At 35.8% G+C, this 19,736-nt stretch overlaps 1 protein-coding gene across 1 annotated transcript in view; it reads left to right on the top strand.

The window, feature by feature from the left end:
- EYS (eyes shut homolog) overlaps positions 1-19,736 on the top strand; it is a 900,402-nt gene that overhangs the window by 229,733 nt on the left and 650,933 nt on the right. Inside the window, exons 11-12 of the mRNA XM_061989098.1 lie at positions 86-339; positions 10,812-10,916. Of these exons, the coding sequence (XP_061845082.1) occupies positions 86-339; positions 10,812-10,916 (359 nt within the window). The remainder of the gene's footprint in view (positions 1-85; positions 340-10,811; positions 10,917-19,736) is intronic.

A 19,736-nucleotide genomic window follows, 5' to 3' on the forward strand; every position in this document is an offset into this window, starting at 1 on the left:
AAGTGAAATTATTTTTAACATTATTAATCATTATTAACCTATGTATTCAAGATTGAGTTTATTTTTTCTTGCATTTCAATAACAGATGCATATGTCCCATTGGTTACACTGGCACGTTTTGTGAACTTCATACAGACAACTGCATTGGAAACCAGTGCTCTGAGTATGGTTTCTGCCAGAACCACTTGCAAAATTACAGCTGTAACTGTGTGCCTGGATATGAGGGATCCTTCTGTGAGGATGAAATTAATGAATGCTCAAGTTCACCTTGCAAAAACGGAGCTACGTGTATGGATTTAATTGGCCACTTTTCTTGTCATTGTACTGCTGGGTTCAAAGGTAGGATTTCTCTTTTGAAGTGTCTAATACTAATACGTGATTTTCCAATTCTATGTACATGACATTTATATGATTATTTAACTGCAATTGTATATATATATATATTTGTGTCTTTGTATGACTTACAAGATTTTTATCGGAATTCGTATGGAAACTATTGGACTATGTCTCCCAATTATTCCTTAGCTGATCTTCCCTCCACTAAATGTACAGTTCTAAGCATGAGCTTTGATACCTTGGCAAAAAACTTGATCAAGTTCCAAGTCACAATTTTATTTGTATTCTTTTAATTTCATTGTTATGCAGACATAAGTGTCATGGATAAGTTGATAAGAGATGTTTTGGTATAAATGAGGAAAATGTAAGCATGAGGAGGAATGAAATTAGTAATATCATCTCTCTACACGTATGGAATATAAACAGCTATATTTATATGAGTTTTCAGACTCTCTTCTTCTAAGATAAGGAATCTTCTTACTTTAGACATCTATTCTAGGATGACATGAACTGTAGATTCTGTGTTGAATTAGATGAATCACACACAAGATGATAACACTGATAATTGTGCAATTGTTCTATTTTGTGTGAATACTCAGACTATGTGTGGGAGGTAGAAAATAATTTTTAATCCAGCAGTATAAAAATGTTGCATTTCCAGCCTTTAGACTGCATAATGTAGCACAAGCACTAGTGGTCTGTATACTTCTCTATTTTTATTGAGAATCGGTATTATGCTACAATTAAAAAAGATAAAAACAAATCACATGGTATGAATAGTGTCATCTATAATACCTAATCATTAATTTACAGCTTATTCTTCTAAGTTGCTGAATGCTCTTGCTCCATTTCAAAGAACATGTATAATACTGGATTTGTAAATCCCAGTTAAACCACTGAGATAATATGTGTCTTTGGATCTTTCTGGGTCCCTGCCAAAGTGCTGAGCTATTAAGTAATAATAACTTCAGTGCTAATTTTTCATTGCAAATTCTGGCTAGCTACACTTACTTTTAACATTTTAGCACTACATTTTTTATTTCAATTGTTTTTTAATTAATCTATATGTATATAAAAATATACATATTTTTATATGTAATAAATTTACGACTTTCTTATCTTCCATTTGAGTTGAATATATAATTTCTTGTTTTTTGAATACATATTTAATAAAATTATTTCATGATCATTTATTAATAAATGAGTAACAAACAGAAAAATATCCCTGAGGTGGCCTAAATTCTGTTAAAATAACACAATGAAATGTCTCATTTTTACAAAATCTATCACAATATATCTCCATTTCATTGCTGGAACTTCAATCCTTATTTTTTACTTTGTTGGTCTTCATGCGAAACTTCAACTATCTCAAAATCTACTGTAGAGACAATACAGTGGGGTATAAGGTCTAGAAGAGTCCTTTGGGATAAAACCCTGGAGGGAAGAGGGCTCCAAGAAAGCCTATCACTTCCTCCAGTCTCAAGATCAGCTCATTTCAAAAAGCAGAAAGTCATACAAAAATACCAGGAAATATGTATGGATTATCAGGGAACTTCTGGAAAAATTCAAATATCAAAAAAAAAAAAAAAAAGGAGAAACATACAGAAAGTAGAAGCAAGGACAAGTAGCCTGGGAGGAAATACAGAGACTTTATTTGAGCATGCAGTGATAAGGTTAGGAAAGTGAAAGCCCAAATGCAGCTGAATCTGGCAAGGGATGTGAAAGACAACAGGAAGGGAAGAAGTATGTACGTGACAAAGGCAAGGGTATGGAAAAGTTGGGTCTGTTACTACATTAGAAGAAACCCTGATGATACTGGATATGGAAAAGTTTGAGGTACTGAATGTCACCTTTGCCTCAGTCTGTTCTGATAAGACTGTCTTTCAGAAATCCAGAGATCAGAAGGAAAGTCTGGAGCAAGGAAGATGTACCCTTGGTGGAAGAGGCTCAGGTCAGGAAATACTTAAACAAAATGGATATAGGCAAATAGGTCCTGATGGGAAGCATCCACAAATGCTTTAAGAGCCAGCCAGCAGATGTCATTGCCAGGTCACTGATGACAAAATTTAATTGGTTGTAGTGATTAGGAAGAATGCAAAGGTCACTTCTGTCTTCAAGAGGGGCAAAAAGGAAGACCTGGAGAATTATAGGCAGGTCAGTCTCCTCTCTGTGGAGGCAATGGAGCAGCAAATCGTGGACACCATGAATTACAAGAACATCTTCTGAATACTAAGTCTGAATTAATCAAGAGTTAGACATGCTTGACCAACCTGATAAACTTCTGTCTTGGTAGATGAGAAGAGAGCAGTATATATTGTCTGTCTTGAAATTAGCACTGGTTTTGGAACTGTTTCTGACAATATTCTCATGAAAAAGCTGTGATGAAGTAGAAATTGAATGAGCAGATAGTGAGATGAATTGAAAACTGAATGAGCCACACTCACAAGCGATCAGTGTCATGAAGACAATTTGAAGGCCAGTAACTAACCGTGTACTGCAGGAGTCAGTAGGGAATTCAGTCCTGTTAAACATCTGACTGATGGAACAGAATGTACCCTTCAACAAGTTTTTTGTTGACACAAAACTAGGAGGAGTGGCTGACACATCAGAGGATCATGCTGCCATCCAGAGTGACCTCAATAGGCTAGAGAAATGGACCAACATTAGTCTCATGAAGTTCAATAAAGAGAAATACCAAGTCCTGTACGTAGGAAAGAATATACCCAAGTACCAGTACATGCTGACATTTGACCAGAGAATCATAGAATAGTTTAGTTTGGAAGGGATCTTAAAGATCATCCAGTTCCACTGCTTCTGCCATGGTCAGGAATACTTTCCACTAGACCAGGTTGCACAAAGCCCCATCCAACTTGGCCTTCAGTACAGGGATGGGACATCTACCACCTCTCTGGGCAACGTGTTCCAATGCCTCACTACCCTCATAGGGAAGAACTTCTTCCTAATATCTTATCTAAACCTATCCTCTTTCAATTTAAAGCTATTACCCTTTGCCCTATCACAACAAACACTTGTAAAAAGTCCCTCTGTGGCTTTCCTATAGTCTCCCTTTAGGGACTGGAAGATGATAGAAGGTCTCCCCAGAGCCTCCTCTTCTGCAGGCTGAACAGCCCCAACTCACAGCCTTTCTTCATGGGAGAAGTGCCCTCTGATCTTCACAGCACTCTTCTGGACTCACTGTAACATGTTCATGTCTTCTCCTGTTGGGATCCCCAGAGTTGGAAGCAGTACTCGAGGTGAGGTTTCATGTGAGTGGAATAGAGGGGCAGAATCACCTCAATTGACCTGTTAGCCACGCTTCTTTTGATGCACCCGAGGATACAGTTGTCTTTCTGGACTGTAAGTGCATATCATTGGCTCATTTTCAGGTTTTCATCCACCAACACCTCCAAGTCATTCTCCTTAGGGCTACTCTCAATCCATTCTCTTCCCAGCCTGTATTTGTGCTCGAGATTGCTCTGACTCATGTTCAGGACTTTGCACTTAGCTTTGTTGAACTTCATGAAGTTGTCATGGGCCCACATCAGAAGTCTGTCAAGGTCTCTTGACCTGTCACCTTATCAATTAAAACTATAATCCTGTTGTAGAAGGCCGTCAAATTTGTCAGACACAATTTGCGCTTTAGTGAAACCATGTTGGAAAACAAAGAGGTGACTGGAGACAGCTACGTACCTTAGTTAGCACAATCTCCGGGAGGATCCATTCCATGATCTTGCTGGGCACTGAAGTGAGACTGACTGACTTGTAGATCCCCAGGTCTTTCTTTGTTCCCTTTTTTAAAAATGGGCATTATGTTTCCCTTTTTCAGTCAGTGTGAGTTTCACCGGACTATCATGACTTCTCAAATATAATGGATAGTGGATTAACCACTTCATCTGCCAGTTCCCTCCAGACCCACAGATGCATCTCATCACATCCCATGGACTTGTACAGGGTCCTCAGATGGTCTTGAATCTGATCTTCTCTTACAGTAGGTGGTCCTAGTCTCTGCCTTTGTTGTGATCTGAGAGACATACCTGGAACATTTGCCGGTGAAGAAGGAACCACATCTCCTGTTTCCTTCTGGAGAGAAGGACATTTTCCCTAGTCTTCCTTTTATTGACAATTATGCCTATAGAATCTTTTCTTGTTGCCCTTGATGCCCTTGGCTAGATTTATTTCTATCAGGGCTTTAACTTTCTTAACCCAATTTCTGTACGTTCAGATAATTTCTCTGGATTCCTCCCAGGCTGCCTGTCCTTGCTTCCACCCTCTGTAGGCTTCCTCTTTGTGTTGGAGTTTTTCCAGAAGCTCCATCTGGAAAGCGGTTCTGTGGAGAAGAATCTGAAAGTCTTGGTGTATGTCAGGCTGTACATAAGCCATCAATGTGCCCTTGTGAAAAAGAAGGTAAATGCCTAGGATCAAATGACAGGCAGTTTGCCAGCAGGTACAAAGAAACGATGTTTCCTCTCTACTCAGTACTAGTAATCATATCACACCTTGAGTATTGTGTTTCCATTTCTGTGGTCTCCAATACAACAGACACATGGATCTAGTGAAGAAAGTCCAGCCAAAGGCCACTGAGATGACTAAGGGGCTGGAACATCTCTCCAATGTGAAAAAGCTGATGGAGCTGAGACTTTAGTCTGTAGAAGATAAGGCTGAGGAATGGATCTTATCAATGTCTACAAATACCTAAAGAGAGGGTGAGCTCTTTTCAGTGGTACCCAGTGAAAGGACCAAATGCAATGAGAAAATTGAAACACAAGAGGCATTGTCCAAACATCAGGAAATCCTTTTTTTTTAGTATGAGAGTAATTGAACCCTGTCATAGATTGGCAATGGTCACTGAGGAATCTCCATCCATAGGGATATTCAAAAGCCATCTGGACATGGTCGTGGGAAACTGGCCTTAGGTATCACTGCTTAAAGGAGACTGGACAAGATGGTCACTTCCAACTTCAACCATTCTGTGACTCTGAAAAGAAAGACTTGCTTGCATAAATGGTATATTACTGTAAAAAAATATTGTTTTTCATCCAATGAGGTACTATAGAACAACATTTCCATAGAAATAAATTCAAAAAGAAATATAATATTGCTAATTTAGCATAGTTCATTGTTACATGTACTGGATATATTGAAATCTAATTTTTCAGAGAGTTTAAACTACAAACAATTAATAAAAGGTTGTTTAAACTTACAAAAGTCTTATTACTGCCCAAGTAATTACTTTTTCATATAGCTTTTGAGTGTTTATGATCCTGGGATATTTTCCAGCACAGAACAGATTTGAAGCTTGGTCATTACTGCATGTATGAATCAGAGAAAAGTATTTCAGTGTTATATTAAACCACCACATTTATTCTTATCTCATTTTTTTTTCCATGTGTGTTTGCTACATAATTTATGTGTAATTCAACTTTTTTACACATCCAGATTTATTTCTTTTTTCTTCATAAATAGTAAATCCACTTTCAAAAGAAATATCAAAGACAATAGTAAATAAATTAATGAGTAAACCAGAAGTTATTGTTGCTCGGGACTCTGTACATTGTTTGAGGAACTATCATATTTTGTGTCCTAGGATTCCTGTATTTGTAAGTAAGCCATGAGTTCCCACTCACCAGTTTGATTTCTCTCCTGCTAATAAATGAATCCCTCTGTACTCTTGGATATAATTTTAGAACTAGTTTTTATTTCAGAAGTTAAATTTTATATAAACAACTCATAGCTGTCTCCTCTGTCTGGATGATTGATTGATCTGATGTCTACCAGCATTTCTCAAATGCTTTGCATTCCACTGCCTATGGATCCCTTAGGCACTATAATGAGATTTGTTAACATGAAAAGCATGATTGGATTTGGTAAAAAAAAGTTAATCAAAATCCAAGGTTTGGATATTTGCATAGTAAAAGCAAATACTTTATAACATCATATACCACAATCTTTTCTTTTGAACTGCAAACTATTTGTGATGGAAACTTATATGGCGACATTTTGTAGATATCTGGAGTACTCTCCATTGCCTACAAGAGAATTTGGGTTGTGTCAAACTTTGAAGTTTGCAGTATAATCTTTACAAATTGAGTAAATAATTTTAAAAATTAAATTATGCTGTTAATCATTTGATGACCCTCTCTATCCAATTGTCTCTCAAACATCTCTGGGGACAGTGACTCCAGCACCTCCCTGGGCAGCCCATTCCAATGCCTGACAACCCTTTCAGTAAAGAAATTCCTCCTCATATCCATCCTGGACCTCCCCTGGTGCAACTTGAGTCTGTTTCCTCTTGTTGTATTGCTTGTTACTAGGGAGAACAGACTGACCCCGGCCTTGCTACAACTTCCTTTCAGGCAATTGCAGACAGCGATTTAATTTCTCTTTTCAAATAAAAGTATTTGAAAGATACAAAGACAGCTACTCAGAGCTTGAAGACAGGAAATATTGCCCCATTGGTTTCTCTTAAAGGTTTGTATTTATATGATATTGATTGTATAGTTAAGATTTAGAAAATCTTTTTATTCTCAATATATACTCTATCTCATATAGCAAGGTACTGACCAATCATTGCTTTACCCACGCATATAGCATATAACATTATTAAGGCTCATCACCCATGCAAGCCTTCCAGTGGCTTTTTGAGTTTAACACAGATATATTCTATATATGATATTTTCAATATTCCTCTTTTTGCCCAAAAGAGGAAAATAACATGGACATTTTTTATGTCATTCTATTACTTTAAATTTTTGTGCTTTGTTTTTACTTTTTTATTCCACAAGTACATCAGATAAGCCACATAGCATGTGAAGTCTATTTGAGAAGAGTCTTCTCTGTGTATGTCCAAGTGTTTCTGTACATTGTACTCAGAAAATATGGTTTCACAATAGCTTCACAGATTCCTTGATTCTCTCTGAAATATTTTGAAACATACTGTCCATATATTTTTTACTCCGAGGACACAATTTCTTAAATGTCCTTAGTAACCCTTTACAGGAAGTTTTGGGACGTGTTTTGTCAGATACACCTACCAGATATAACCAGAAGTGCTAGTTATTGTCTACAGTAAAAAAAACCCCAAACAATTACCTTTATTTTCAGTATATATGCATTTGATTGGTAGAAATCGCACTAAAACATGAAAGCTTTCCCAAGTTTTAACATGACTAATAGGAAAAGAAAGTTATTATCCTAGCCTCCGTTGAGATTTACACAATTACCAAAACTACATGTGAAGTTTTAGATGAAAAATAATATAATTTTTTCATATCTGTAGGTAATATATTTTTCACTGCCTAGATAGCAAAATTAGAAGGAAAACAAAAGTAAACTTAGAGCAATTGTAACAGAGATGAATAGAAACTGAAGTCTTAGCTGTGGATGCCAAGGATACTGCAAATTGGTCAGGAAAAAAACAGTGTACTGTCTTTATTTAATGTGGTAACAGTGCTTTCAGTTGAAATATTTCACAATGTTTGGTATCTTTGTAAATAATTCTGCAAGTACTGTTAGGTAGCACAACTTGTAAATCTATCAGTGGTTTTCACAAATATTTTCATCACTTAGGAGAACGGTATTCTCAGTGCTTGATAATGCAGATGAAGATGAGTGGTGTGTAGTTGCTTCTTTGTCAATTGAAGTAATTTAGCTGTAATAACAATCTAGCATAAAATCAGTACCTTTATCGTCAGAGCAGGGAATTTGGAGAGTTTTTTGTGTTTGGTTTTTGTTTTTGTTTTTTTTTTACATAGGTAAATAAAAGAATGCCTGCAAACAGATAGCTTTCTGTTAAACAAGATTATTATATGTATCTCTACTGTACAGCATCAGTTTGGATATTTGGGATTAATAGTCTGTATTGAAAAGAAATATTTTTATCTAAGGATTGTTGCAAAGTTGATTAACAGATTAAGGAAAACTATAGTCATTGAAATCTTAAATAAATAGAGGTTAGTGACATGATATTAGAAATTAAAATCAGTTTCTGATGCCACAATTGAGAATATTTTAGCTACACATTTTACCACATGCTCACTTTTTTCCAAATCAAGATGCAAAATAAATTATCTTTTTTGCATTCTTTCTCATATCGACAAAATCATTATACGTCCTTTCAGACTTGGAATGGAAGAATGGCTTTGTCTCCTTTCTCATCCTTTCTACACAGAATCAAGTTTTGTCTTTCCTTTATACAGCTAAAGCTCCAACATTCATCTCATGTCCCAAATTCCTATGGCCTTCATTGTTTCATCATCCTCTCAGGACTCCCCAGATGTTGTATCACTTCATAGAGTTCGGTTAAAACATAGCCAGAGAATTAACCTTTTGATCATGTGTCATTTTGCCTTTGAGTTTCTCTAGGGTACATCTTGCCCAGTACATCCTGAGTTTTATTCCTTTTTGGAAATACTCAGTTGACCACTGCCCTCAGTGTCTTTGATCTTTTATCTTATTTCCTACTATCCCATCAGGATTTCCAACCTGAACGACCAATTTATGATACTGCTCTAAAACTGTTGCAACTGCCTCTGCTTGATCCATTTCATCCCCTAAGGACATGTTTCTTGAGAGTGAATACAGGACATCCTATATTGCATTAGATACTGGCATTTAGGGAACTGAATTTCACTCTAAATGCTCAGTTTTAAAGTATAGATCAGTAGTCAGAATCTACATGTAGTTGACTCATTTTCCTGCTTGATGTCGCATAAGAAAGAAAAGAAAATCAAAGAAATTGTAATTATACATGTTAGACCTATGAATGAAAATTATGGTACTATACAATTCAGTGCAATATCTTTACTCCTTTAGATTCAAGAGAAAAACAGATCCATCTTCACAAAGAGACAGTGAGAAGTTAACAAGTCTTTGGCATTATTCCATCATTTCCCTTAAAAATACATTTGCTTTAATTCAACTGTTTGTCTCTGAAGGGTATGCAGCAACTCAAGGGAGGTGAAAGAATCTGTTTCAGGGATTTTTTTCTTGTATATACTGCAGCTTACCCATGGCTTGTGGCAAGATGACTTACTTTTAGAGGAAACTGTTTTTGCTGCTCTCTGCTTGTTGATGCAGAAGAAAAGAACAGATGCCAATACATTTACCTTCCTCAAAAGAGACTCACCATAATCAGGGACTGAACTGTGGAAATGTATCTGAACTAGAAAATATATGGAAAGCAGAATATCAGAAATAGATTGGAAAGGCTGCACATAGTGTTGTCACCTTATCAGCACTTCAAAGAAAAATTCTATATTTTTTTTTAAATTAAAATAATTTAGAAAAGGATTTATACTTTGGCCAGTCCTGACTGTATTTCTCACCAGTGCCCCAGCACACTTTAAGTAGCACTCAGCAGCTGCTCCTAGCAGATAGCTTTTGAGTTACCTGAATTATCTGTGGTCTCTGCTCATGGCTCCTTCTCTTCACCTAGATATCCTGAAGTCTTATGGGAAATGCAGAAGATGTTTAGAGGCAAGAAAAACCCTAATAAGAGCCACTCTGTCATAAGTTTATGTATGGAATAGAACCTAAGTGTTACCATGGGCTTCTCCAACGAAGGCCTTTTATATCTAGTAGATTCACAGGTTTTAAGAGCTGAATGTCTTGGTTCATATGTTTGTATGAGAGGGCATGTATGTGTGCTGCAGATAAGAGACCAAATATTTTCTGCAGTGCAAAGAATTCAGGAGTATTTCAGCGTTCATTTTTGTTTTATTTTCTGTGAGTCTCAGAAAAAGCTCAGCGTGCTTTGTACACTGCTGACCTGTAATAGGTATGGAACATATAATTTACCTCTGTATTGCTGTGGCTAGAAACAGTTTTTCATGCTACAGATCAAAGGAACCCCTATTGTAGGTTACAAATCTACATTTCCCTATACTTCCTGCCTTTACTTTTAATCATTTCATTCCCTCTCTTCTGTATTTTGCCTCATTAAATATTCTTCAGTGACTTGATCATCCTCCTCCTTTACATCAAGAAAGAGATATATCAAGTATCATACTACCAACAACTTTGTGTAGAAATAGATAGACCTCTACTGTTATATCACTAAATTGGTATTGGCCTGATATTAATATACAATGATATTTTGTCATTCTTTTTCAAAGAAGATAGTGAGTGAAATGAAAGAAAATGATTGACACAACTAAACAAAACCTGCCTGAATATAGTCATTTCGTATAATGGAAAAAAGCTCCAGGATTATGCATACCCTCAGTAGGAAAGCTTTCTATGTCCCTGATTTTCATGCCTCCAACGTTGTCTGTCAAAATGAACTGTCTTGTAACCAATGAAGCAGAAAAATTCATGACACATAGGATGTCTATGTACTATGTACTCAGTAAGTGCACCTTGGCCACTGGGGTCAACTTTTAGACTATGACAATCCCATAGTCCTTTTTCATTACAAATATGTTTCTATGATTTGAACATGTCAGCACATTGTCTTATTTTTTAATCTAAAATTTCAGGAGAAACTTGTTCTGTTCGCATGCACAAGTGTCTAGACAGACCCTGTTGGAATGGAGGAACATGTGAAGACGACATAAATGGCTTCAAATGCAATTGCCCATCTGGTAAGCACTTAGCGTTTTTATAAAATTGCTAGTTTGGCATAATGTGCAAGTTCTACATTTATTACTCAGATGTTAGAAAATTGTATACTGGGAAAGCATTTTACTTACATTTTGAAAGGTACAGAGATAGTTATTTGGACCAATCAAAAGGAATTTTTTTCTCAATGAGAGTCAATGACAATTTCCCTATAAGTACTTTTTAAAAATTAGTTTTAAAAGTGTCTGTACCACTGGAACATAATGGTAAAGAAAAATTACCAAACTGGAGATTTCCAATTATTTAGTGTCTATTTGTGTAGACAACTTATAGCAACATTTTTCTTCCAAAAAAGTGTAGATTTTAGACAGTAAAGAAAGTTGAAGTTTAGCAAATATCCAAAATCCCTGTCTTTGGAATTTTATTCTACTGGCCATGTTAATTATAGCTAAAAGAATTGGACACTACTCTAAATAATGTATGATGTCAATCTGGTTGCCTGAGAGTGTGTATTTTGCACCATCTGAAGTGCCCAGAAGTAATCAAGATATGGTATGAGACTGAAAAATATGATATGTCCTGTGTGACTTGATCTAGGTGGATCTGCTTTGGCAGGGAGCCTGGATTAGATGATCTCTAAAGATCCCTTTCAACCTCTACTAATCTGTGATTATATATATACATTTATTTATGAATCCCAAGACAGATCAGGCCAGGTGGCAACTGAACTAAGTAGACAGTGTAAAAAGACCCAGCTGAATAAAAGGAGAAAAAATAAAATATATATGTGCTGTATAATTTGTCATTCTACATGTTATTGTATGTTGACTAAGAAAATACAGAAAATGATGGATAAGAAATTCCTGACCCAAGAAAATCTTTGATCAGGATCAGCAGACTTTCTCCAGTTTTTAAAATCATTGTGGCTAGAAATCACTGGTAAATTCTAGAATAATTTTTTTTTGACATGTACATTTTTAAGATCACTGTTACTATGGAAAATTAAGTCAGAGAAACTAATTTTTTACAGTCATGGTCTAACAAGACGTACAGTACTAAGATGTTTAGAGGAAAAACTGACAGTGATCAGTAAAACCTAGAAATGTTGGGGTACTGAAACACAAGTTTTTAACCATCCCTCTCAAGAAAATTAACTGATTTTAAGGAGACTTTAATGTATTTAATATCAAGAGATCCTTAACTGCTTTAAGGGTGATATCCTGCTGAGTTAGGAACTGAAAACAATACTGAGTTATATCCTCAAAGGTAAGACATTTTCATGTCTGTTGCTTCATTGGGACAGATGTAGACATCTGTTAAAGTGCTTTACTGAATATTATTGTCAGTAAACATTAACAGAAATATTATCTGTTTTGTTCTTCTGAGATGGAGATTCTCTTATTGAATGCACTGCTTTGCTGTCCCATGTTTAACTCCCATTGGTATTCCCTAACATTCTTAAATGATGACACCATTTCCCTTCCTTCCACAGATCTGAAGGGAAATGTCTTTCACATAACAGAATGTAATCAATGATAGGAAAGAAAATGGTTGTGATTTTGTCTTTGTAGGTCATTTGTGCCTCTTTTCTCTAAAGAAAGTAATTCTCTAGATATGCCTTATCTGATTAATTTTAACATTTTTAGTCTGTATGTTTGATATGTCTATATATGGTTTCACCTGTTCCTAACTATTCATTTGTGTGTTGTGCCTCTGAGGTTAACCTAGGTATTTACCTGGAACAATGTGTTTTATGAAATACACAAACATATACTAGAAACTATGAGTTTCATTCTACCGACTACTAAAATGCTCTACATGGAAGTTGTTCTTTATCATTGTCAGTAAAAGGATCAAGTAACTCTCAGTGAACCAGAGGTTATCTGTAGAAATGATAAGTTAGTTTTGAAAAGAGTTATGATTTTTTATATTGGTATTTGCAGCTACGTTATTAATATAATGGCAAGATGAGTTAGAGAGGAGGAAAACCGTGTAGTGATGTGCATACCTAACAATGAGTTGAGAAGATAACTTTAATCTAAATGTGATACAATTTCTCTTTGTGCCCTTGGGTAAATTAATTATTATCCAAGTTCATATTCTCTAGGTGAAGATGTAGATAAACAAATATAATCATCTCACAAAGATATTGCAATGATTAAGTAGATAATGTCTGTAAATTGCCTGAAAACAAAAGTTGCTATGTTACTGGATTTTTTTTTTTACTGCTAGCTCAATTCTAATAAGAATATCACTTCAAAAGATAAGACAGCTAACTCAAGCTAATCCTTAAGTGAAAAATGACAATTTATGTCTCCATATTTTCATTGATGATCAGTGGATTGGATATATGGAAAAAAAATAGGATTTACTTATCAGAGGATTTATAATTGCTGGCTTTTAGCAAGTAACAGTAAATAAATAAATTTCAGTAACTAAAGTAAGTAAAAAATATTTTTAAAAATACATCTATCTAATAAAAAAAAATGCAAGGGAACACAGAGAATTTAGATATGCTCTCATAATCAAGTTCTTGTAAATGCAAACACTTGTATCTGCAACTGACTCTCTGTCTAAACTGGCAATAACTTGGTTTGCAGTGTCTGTTTTGTTTGGGGGTTTTTCAATACATTTTCATTCACATGTTTGTTATCTTTCTCCATTTCTGTTTTGCCTGCTGTGGTCTGAAATGGTCTCTGATTTATTCTTATATTTAAGTATATGGTGATGTCTTCCAAAATTAGACCTTTCAATATTATCAAATAATATAGAGTCATGAAATCATAGAATGGTTGAGATTGGAAGGGACTTCAATGATCATTTAATTCCAACTCTCCTGCTACAGAAAACGACACCTTCGACTATATATACTATAAATAATGAACACAATGAACTTTCCTCTGTATGCAGTGGAGGTTGCATTTCTATTTTAATTTAAATTATTTTACCATGAATTGTAATTTTACTAGACACAAGATACTTCTGTTGGATGAGAAACAGAATCAAAGAATCATGGAATCATAGAATCATAATATGGTAGGGATTTGAAGGGACTTTAAGAGATCATCTAGTCCAACTTCCCTGCAGAAGCAGGTCCACCTAGATGAGGTCACACAGGAACGTGTCCAGGCAGGTCTTGAAGATCTCCAAGGAAGGAGACTCCACAACCTCCCTGGACAGCCTATGCCAGGGCTCCATCATCCTCACAGTGAAATAGTTTTATCTTATGTTTAAATAGAACTTTTTGTGCTCCAGCTTCATCTCATTACCCCTTGTCCTGTTGCTCAATACAGTAGAAACAAGGATACCCCAATCTTTTGACATCCAACATTTATATACTTGTAAATATTAATGAGATCCCCCCCCAAGTCTTCTCTTCTCTAGACTAAACAGCACCAGTTCCTGCAGTCTTTCCTCATCAGGAAGATGCTCTAGTCCTCTAATCATCTTGGGGATGGCCCCCTTCAGAAGTTCTCAGTTCTTCTTGAGCTGGAGAGCCCTGAACTGGACACAAGCCTCCAGATGAGACCTCACCAGGGAAGAGTAGAGGGGGAGCAGAACATCCCTCGACCTGCTGGCCACACTCTTCTTGATGCATCCCAGGATGTCATTGGCCTTCTTGGCCACAAGGGCACATTGCTGGCTCATGGTTAGTTTATTGTCAACCAGGACTCCCAAGTCTCTCTCTGTAGAGCTGCTCTCCAGCAGGTCGACTCCCAGCCTGTACTGGTTGCAGTAAGAAAGTTCCAGAATATTTAAATCCAGGTTAGTTAGTGATATAATTAGCAAGAGGAATTCTGTTTAAGATTCTTGAAATACAGTGAAAGGACCTTAAAAATAAGTCTTATAAAGTGGGAGGAAAGGCCTTAGGCAAACTTTCTGCTTAGTCCTTCGACAGAGGCAAGTGTTGAGCCTATAACAGACATGCTTGGTAGATGGCACTGAAAAAACAAAGAAAGAATCAAAATCTCTTTTTCAGCATAGTAAGATGTCTTGTGCTGTGTCATGGTTTCAGTCCAGCTGGCAACAAAGTATCACACAGCTGCTCTCAACCCACACACACTCTTGCCCCACGAGTTGGAATGGTAGAGGCCCCAGTAAGGTGAGAGGTGAAAAGATAACACAGAATCTTGTGGATCAAGACAAAGACAGGGAGGGGTCACTGCCAATTACAGTCCTGGGCAAAACGGACTTGACCAGAAGAAAACAAGAACAATTGAATCAACTACCAAATAGAACAGACAAAAAACAGTGAATCAACATTTTTATCAGAGAAAAAAAAACAATAGTGGAAAGTGTTGGATCTGCTCTTGTTCCAAAAGATAGCATGTACATTTTAAAAATTCATGGATTCACTGTCTGTATATTTTACTGCCTTATAGCTTCACTGTACACTCTTCTTTTATATGGCTCAGTGTTCAGAATATTTTTATTTGTCCTTCTTGTTTTTTGTGATTTTGACAGTTTATATTGCTCATTGAAACATTACTAATTTGTTTGCTTTCAAGTTTGCTTCAGGTTATATTCTGAAGATGTGCACATGTCGTCCTTTTCGTTCTGAGCCCAGTGGTATTTAATACTTTTTTTTTGCATGATGATAATTAGTACTTAGAAACTCTTATTAGTTTCAGACATGCTCACACAGACCAATTTAACCTCTGTTTCTTTCAATCAGACTAATTAGCAAGCTTCTTTTTTATTTTATTTTTTTTACTTTGTCATCTGAGCATTTGTATTCCTTTTCTGATTAACCTGGTATTCATTTTGTTTACTTGTGTTTTTTTTTTTTTTTACTTCTAGAGATGAGCTATGTTAGTTGATCTTTTCAGTTCAATTGGGACATTCATAGATAATAAATAATTTTAGCATTTCAAATTTGGGGAGACAGTTTAAATATATTTTATTCTTTCTTTAATTTACTCTAAGTAAAACATTTTCTAGATAACCTTTACAGAGAGTGACTAACTCTTTTATGCATCTCTCTCTTTTAATCTTTCAGCTAAATGTCTGTAAGAGTAAAACGAATGTTTTCATTTTTGTATGTTTCAGAATAGGTAAATATGCCATTAGTCATTGCCTTGCATCTGAAAAGTTCTTATGGTGTCATCCTGTTTTGAGAAAAATAAAATCATGAATGACTTGAGGAAGATGAATTTTTTAAGTAACATAAAGCCTAAGCAGAAGCTAAATAAAATTATAGCAACAAAAAGATTTCTAACCTGACCGTTTCCATGACAATCTCTCATGGAGTTTCAAAAACCATTTCTGCATTACTCTTGTGCTACTCATCACTTTCACTGTATGTTATTTCCATAGACAGATATTTCTGTTTTATCTATATTAAAAAGTCAGGTGAAATACATCATATAAGGTAATTTCTTATGTCTATTATAATAGTGTTTATGATGTCTGATTTATATTAGGGACAATTATACTATGTGGTTCATGTATGCATTTTCACTTTACAGTAGCATAGACATTAATCTAATACAGAAAGTTTAATAGATTTAGGTAGGTTGGTTGATTTTTTTTAAGTGCAACCATCATTGTTATGAAAAAAAAAGGAAATAGTTGGATATACTAAATATTGCTTTCCTATTTTGTAGTTGTGGAGACAATATGATGAACATTTCACTAGAGTTACCAGTCTCTTACTAGAGCTTAGTTACGAGATCAGTTACCAGAGCTTAAACTGAGAGGGCTTTAGATTTAGAAAACTAAGTTTTGGAGAGCTGAGGGTAAATGAGATGAGATGAATCCTAGCTGAAATCATTTTCCCTGTGACTCTAGACACAGCAGTAAAAATGCAGAGAGATCTCCTTAGCCTTATTCTGATACTTTTTTTCCATCTTTACAACTGAATTTTGGGGATTTTTTTTCTGGATTAACATCATTTTCTTCTCTGTTATTCTCATTATAACCTTAAGATTCTGAAAAGGGTTATCTGCTTTAATAAAATACTTTTTTTTTGCTTTAATCCACTGACTGGATCTGAAAAGGACAAGTAGAAGGTGTGTATGCATTATAACTAAATGCGAATCACCAAAGAAATAACATGAGGGAAGTTATATGCAGCACGATGATAAAGGCAGAATTGCAGTCTCTATAATCAGTGAAAATAAGTTGTAATAAGGTACTATGAAAAAGTTAAATAAAGTAAAACCTCACAAAAGCTACCACACAATTTTATTAAGTTCAACATAATTGGAAATTCTTTTTAAAGAATGGCTTGGGACTGAAATAATAAAGCTACTGTCTGAATTGTTGAAGTACTCTGAAAAGGACTGAGGCAAACTGCACACTATTTCAATACATTATACCTCCCACAACTGAAAATAAAAATTTTAACTAATTAATAGCATGGTTTTGTTGCAGTCAAATTACAGTCTAGATTGGTCATATTGTTCATCAGTTGTTGCATCCAGCCTTAATAGGCAGTTTTCAAACTCAGGTACTCAGGCCAAACACAATCACAAAGGTCTTAGACCAGACACTTTTCACTTTAATGGCAATAAAACAATTTTGATGTAATTAGCAATAAAATAAAGGCTAGCAGTCATAAATTTGGCATAACTGTTTCTTCAGAAGAGAGTACGTGTACAGCTCACTGGAGTCCCAAATTAGGGACAGGTCTATTCAGGCTACTAGTTGTACTCAAGTATAATGATTATTTACATGATGAAGCTGGGTTGTCTTCATAAGGGTAATTTTTCCAGAGAAGTTTTCACTTTTCTTAAGTATGAGAACCAGTTATGTCAACTACTTTGAGTTATATATATTCTTAAATAGTCTGTACGTTTTAGAGAACTTGTTCATCTATACACCACTTACCTTGCTATATTCTTCTTTGGTGCAGATTGATTTTTTTAAAGGCGTAATATCTTTCTGATGTTTTTCCTAAATTAGCTTAAAAAATATCATTAAAAAGTTCTTGGTTACATGTACAGTTTCAGTTTGCATTTTGTAGATTTGTAGATTCAATCTGATGTTTGTAGATTTTTTATGATCCCTAGAAATTGATATTACATATCAATAATAAAAATATATAACAACATATTCTTTTTCCACCTTACACAGATGTATTTCTTCTCCTTGAGTAGTTTCAGTAGTTCTTTTTTCATCCATAGAAGCCTTTTGCCTCCTTTTCCTGCATTGCTTGCTACTTGTGAGGACGCACCAGTCTTGAGGCTGGAGGAAGCGGTGCTTAAAGATTAACCTGATCTCTTGGGCAGTTCTACCGTTTAGAAACCTGCCCCATGAGACTCTTCCAAGTAGGTCTTTGAAGAGCACAAAAATTCAGCTTGCCTGAAGGCCAGGGTGGTAACCTGACCTGGTGTCCTGCTTCTTTCACAGAAGATCTTGAACTCCACCATCTCATGGTCACTACAGCCATGGTTGCTTCCAACCTTCACATTTCCAATCAGGCCTTCTTTATTTGCTAGCACAAGATCCAGCAGCACAATCCTCCTTTGCAGCCCCTCAGCCATTTGCAACAGGAAGTTGTCATCAACATTCTGTAGGAACCTCCTGGACTGTGAGTACTTGGCCAAGTGGCTTTACCAGCAAATATTAGGGTGGTTGCAAACTCCCCTGAGGATCAGGGATTGTGATTGTGAAGCAGCTATCAGTTATTTGTAGAAAGCCTCATCCACTTCCTGATCAGGTGGCCTGTAGTAAACTCCCACAACAGCATCAGCCACACTACCCTGTCTCACTCATAAACACTCAGTTTGTCCCTCATCCCCATCCAGGCAGAGCTCAATACACTCTAATTTCTCTCTCACATAGAGAGCAACTCTACCTCCTCTCCTCATTTGCCTCTCAGCAGGATCTTCCCCTCGCAAGATCCTGGTGGATCTCCACCCTGCTCCTCCACTTTCCCTGCTCTGGGAACCCCTTGCTGTCTCCAATCTGCTGTTCAGTCACAGAAATTGAGCCTTGCCACTGCCACATGTCTCTCCAGCTGACAAATATATATCATGACAAGTGTCTTCATCCTCCGTGACTTGTTACCTTTACTGAATTTCACTGACTTCTGTCATGTTGCACGGTAAACTCATATCTAATTTGCTGCCCATGGACAGTCATAATGTCCACTGAAGGACTGTCTCTCTCTTGAAGTTTCTCCTGTTCACAATATTTCACTCTTTTCATTCCTGTGAACCATTCCTGTAACACAAAGACTCTAAGTACTCTTCAAAGTGAAAGGAAGATTATTTCTATCCATTGTTGTGGTAAAGTTACATAACCATAGCTTCCAAGGAATGATATAGAAAAATAATTAAATAAGATTATTGAAAAGTTTTGTTCCCTTTTTCCAGAATAAGAAACTCACAACAGAATTATACTCTGCCTTCAGAATGAAAAACTAGCCTAGGATAAAAATAAGGTACAAATAATAATAAAAAGTGCAATTGTTATGTCAGTATTTTGTCAGAGAATATCTCAGAATGAAAAGATTCTCTTTCAAACTAAGGCTATAAAAAACACAAACCAAAGAAAGACATGGTCACGTTTTTTAGTATGTTTTTTTCTTCTAGTATCAAGTGCTTGGAGATTTCTGGCTGATTGTTTTCTATTTGTGATTGATTTATTTGTTTATTTTTTCTGAAAAACCTAATGATTTTGATTTATAATTCCTGTTTTATCAATATCTTCCTAGTAAGGACACATCAAATCTGGATTCAAAAAAATCAGTAATTCAGTGTAAATGTTCTCTTCCCTACCTTCCTTTATTGAGATGGAGAGCGTAAGAGGCTTTTCCAGTGGGAGGTTCAGATAAGGAATTAAATCTTACTGCTTTGTATAATTCTCCTGAGTGTTTTCTAATCATATTAACTATG

Source organism: Colius striatus, chromosome 2, assembly GCF_028858725.1.
Source record: "Colius striatus isolate bColStr4 chromosome 2, bColStr4.1.hap1, whole genome shotgun sequence".
NCBI classification, from domain to species: Eukaryota; Metazoa; Chordata; class Aves; order Coliiformes; family Coliidae; genus Colius; species Colius striatus.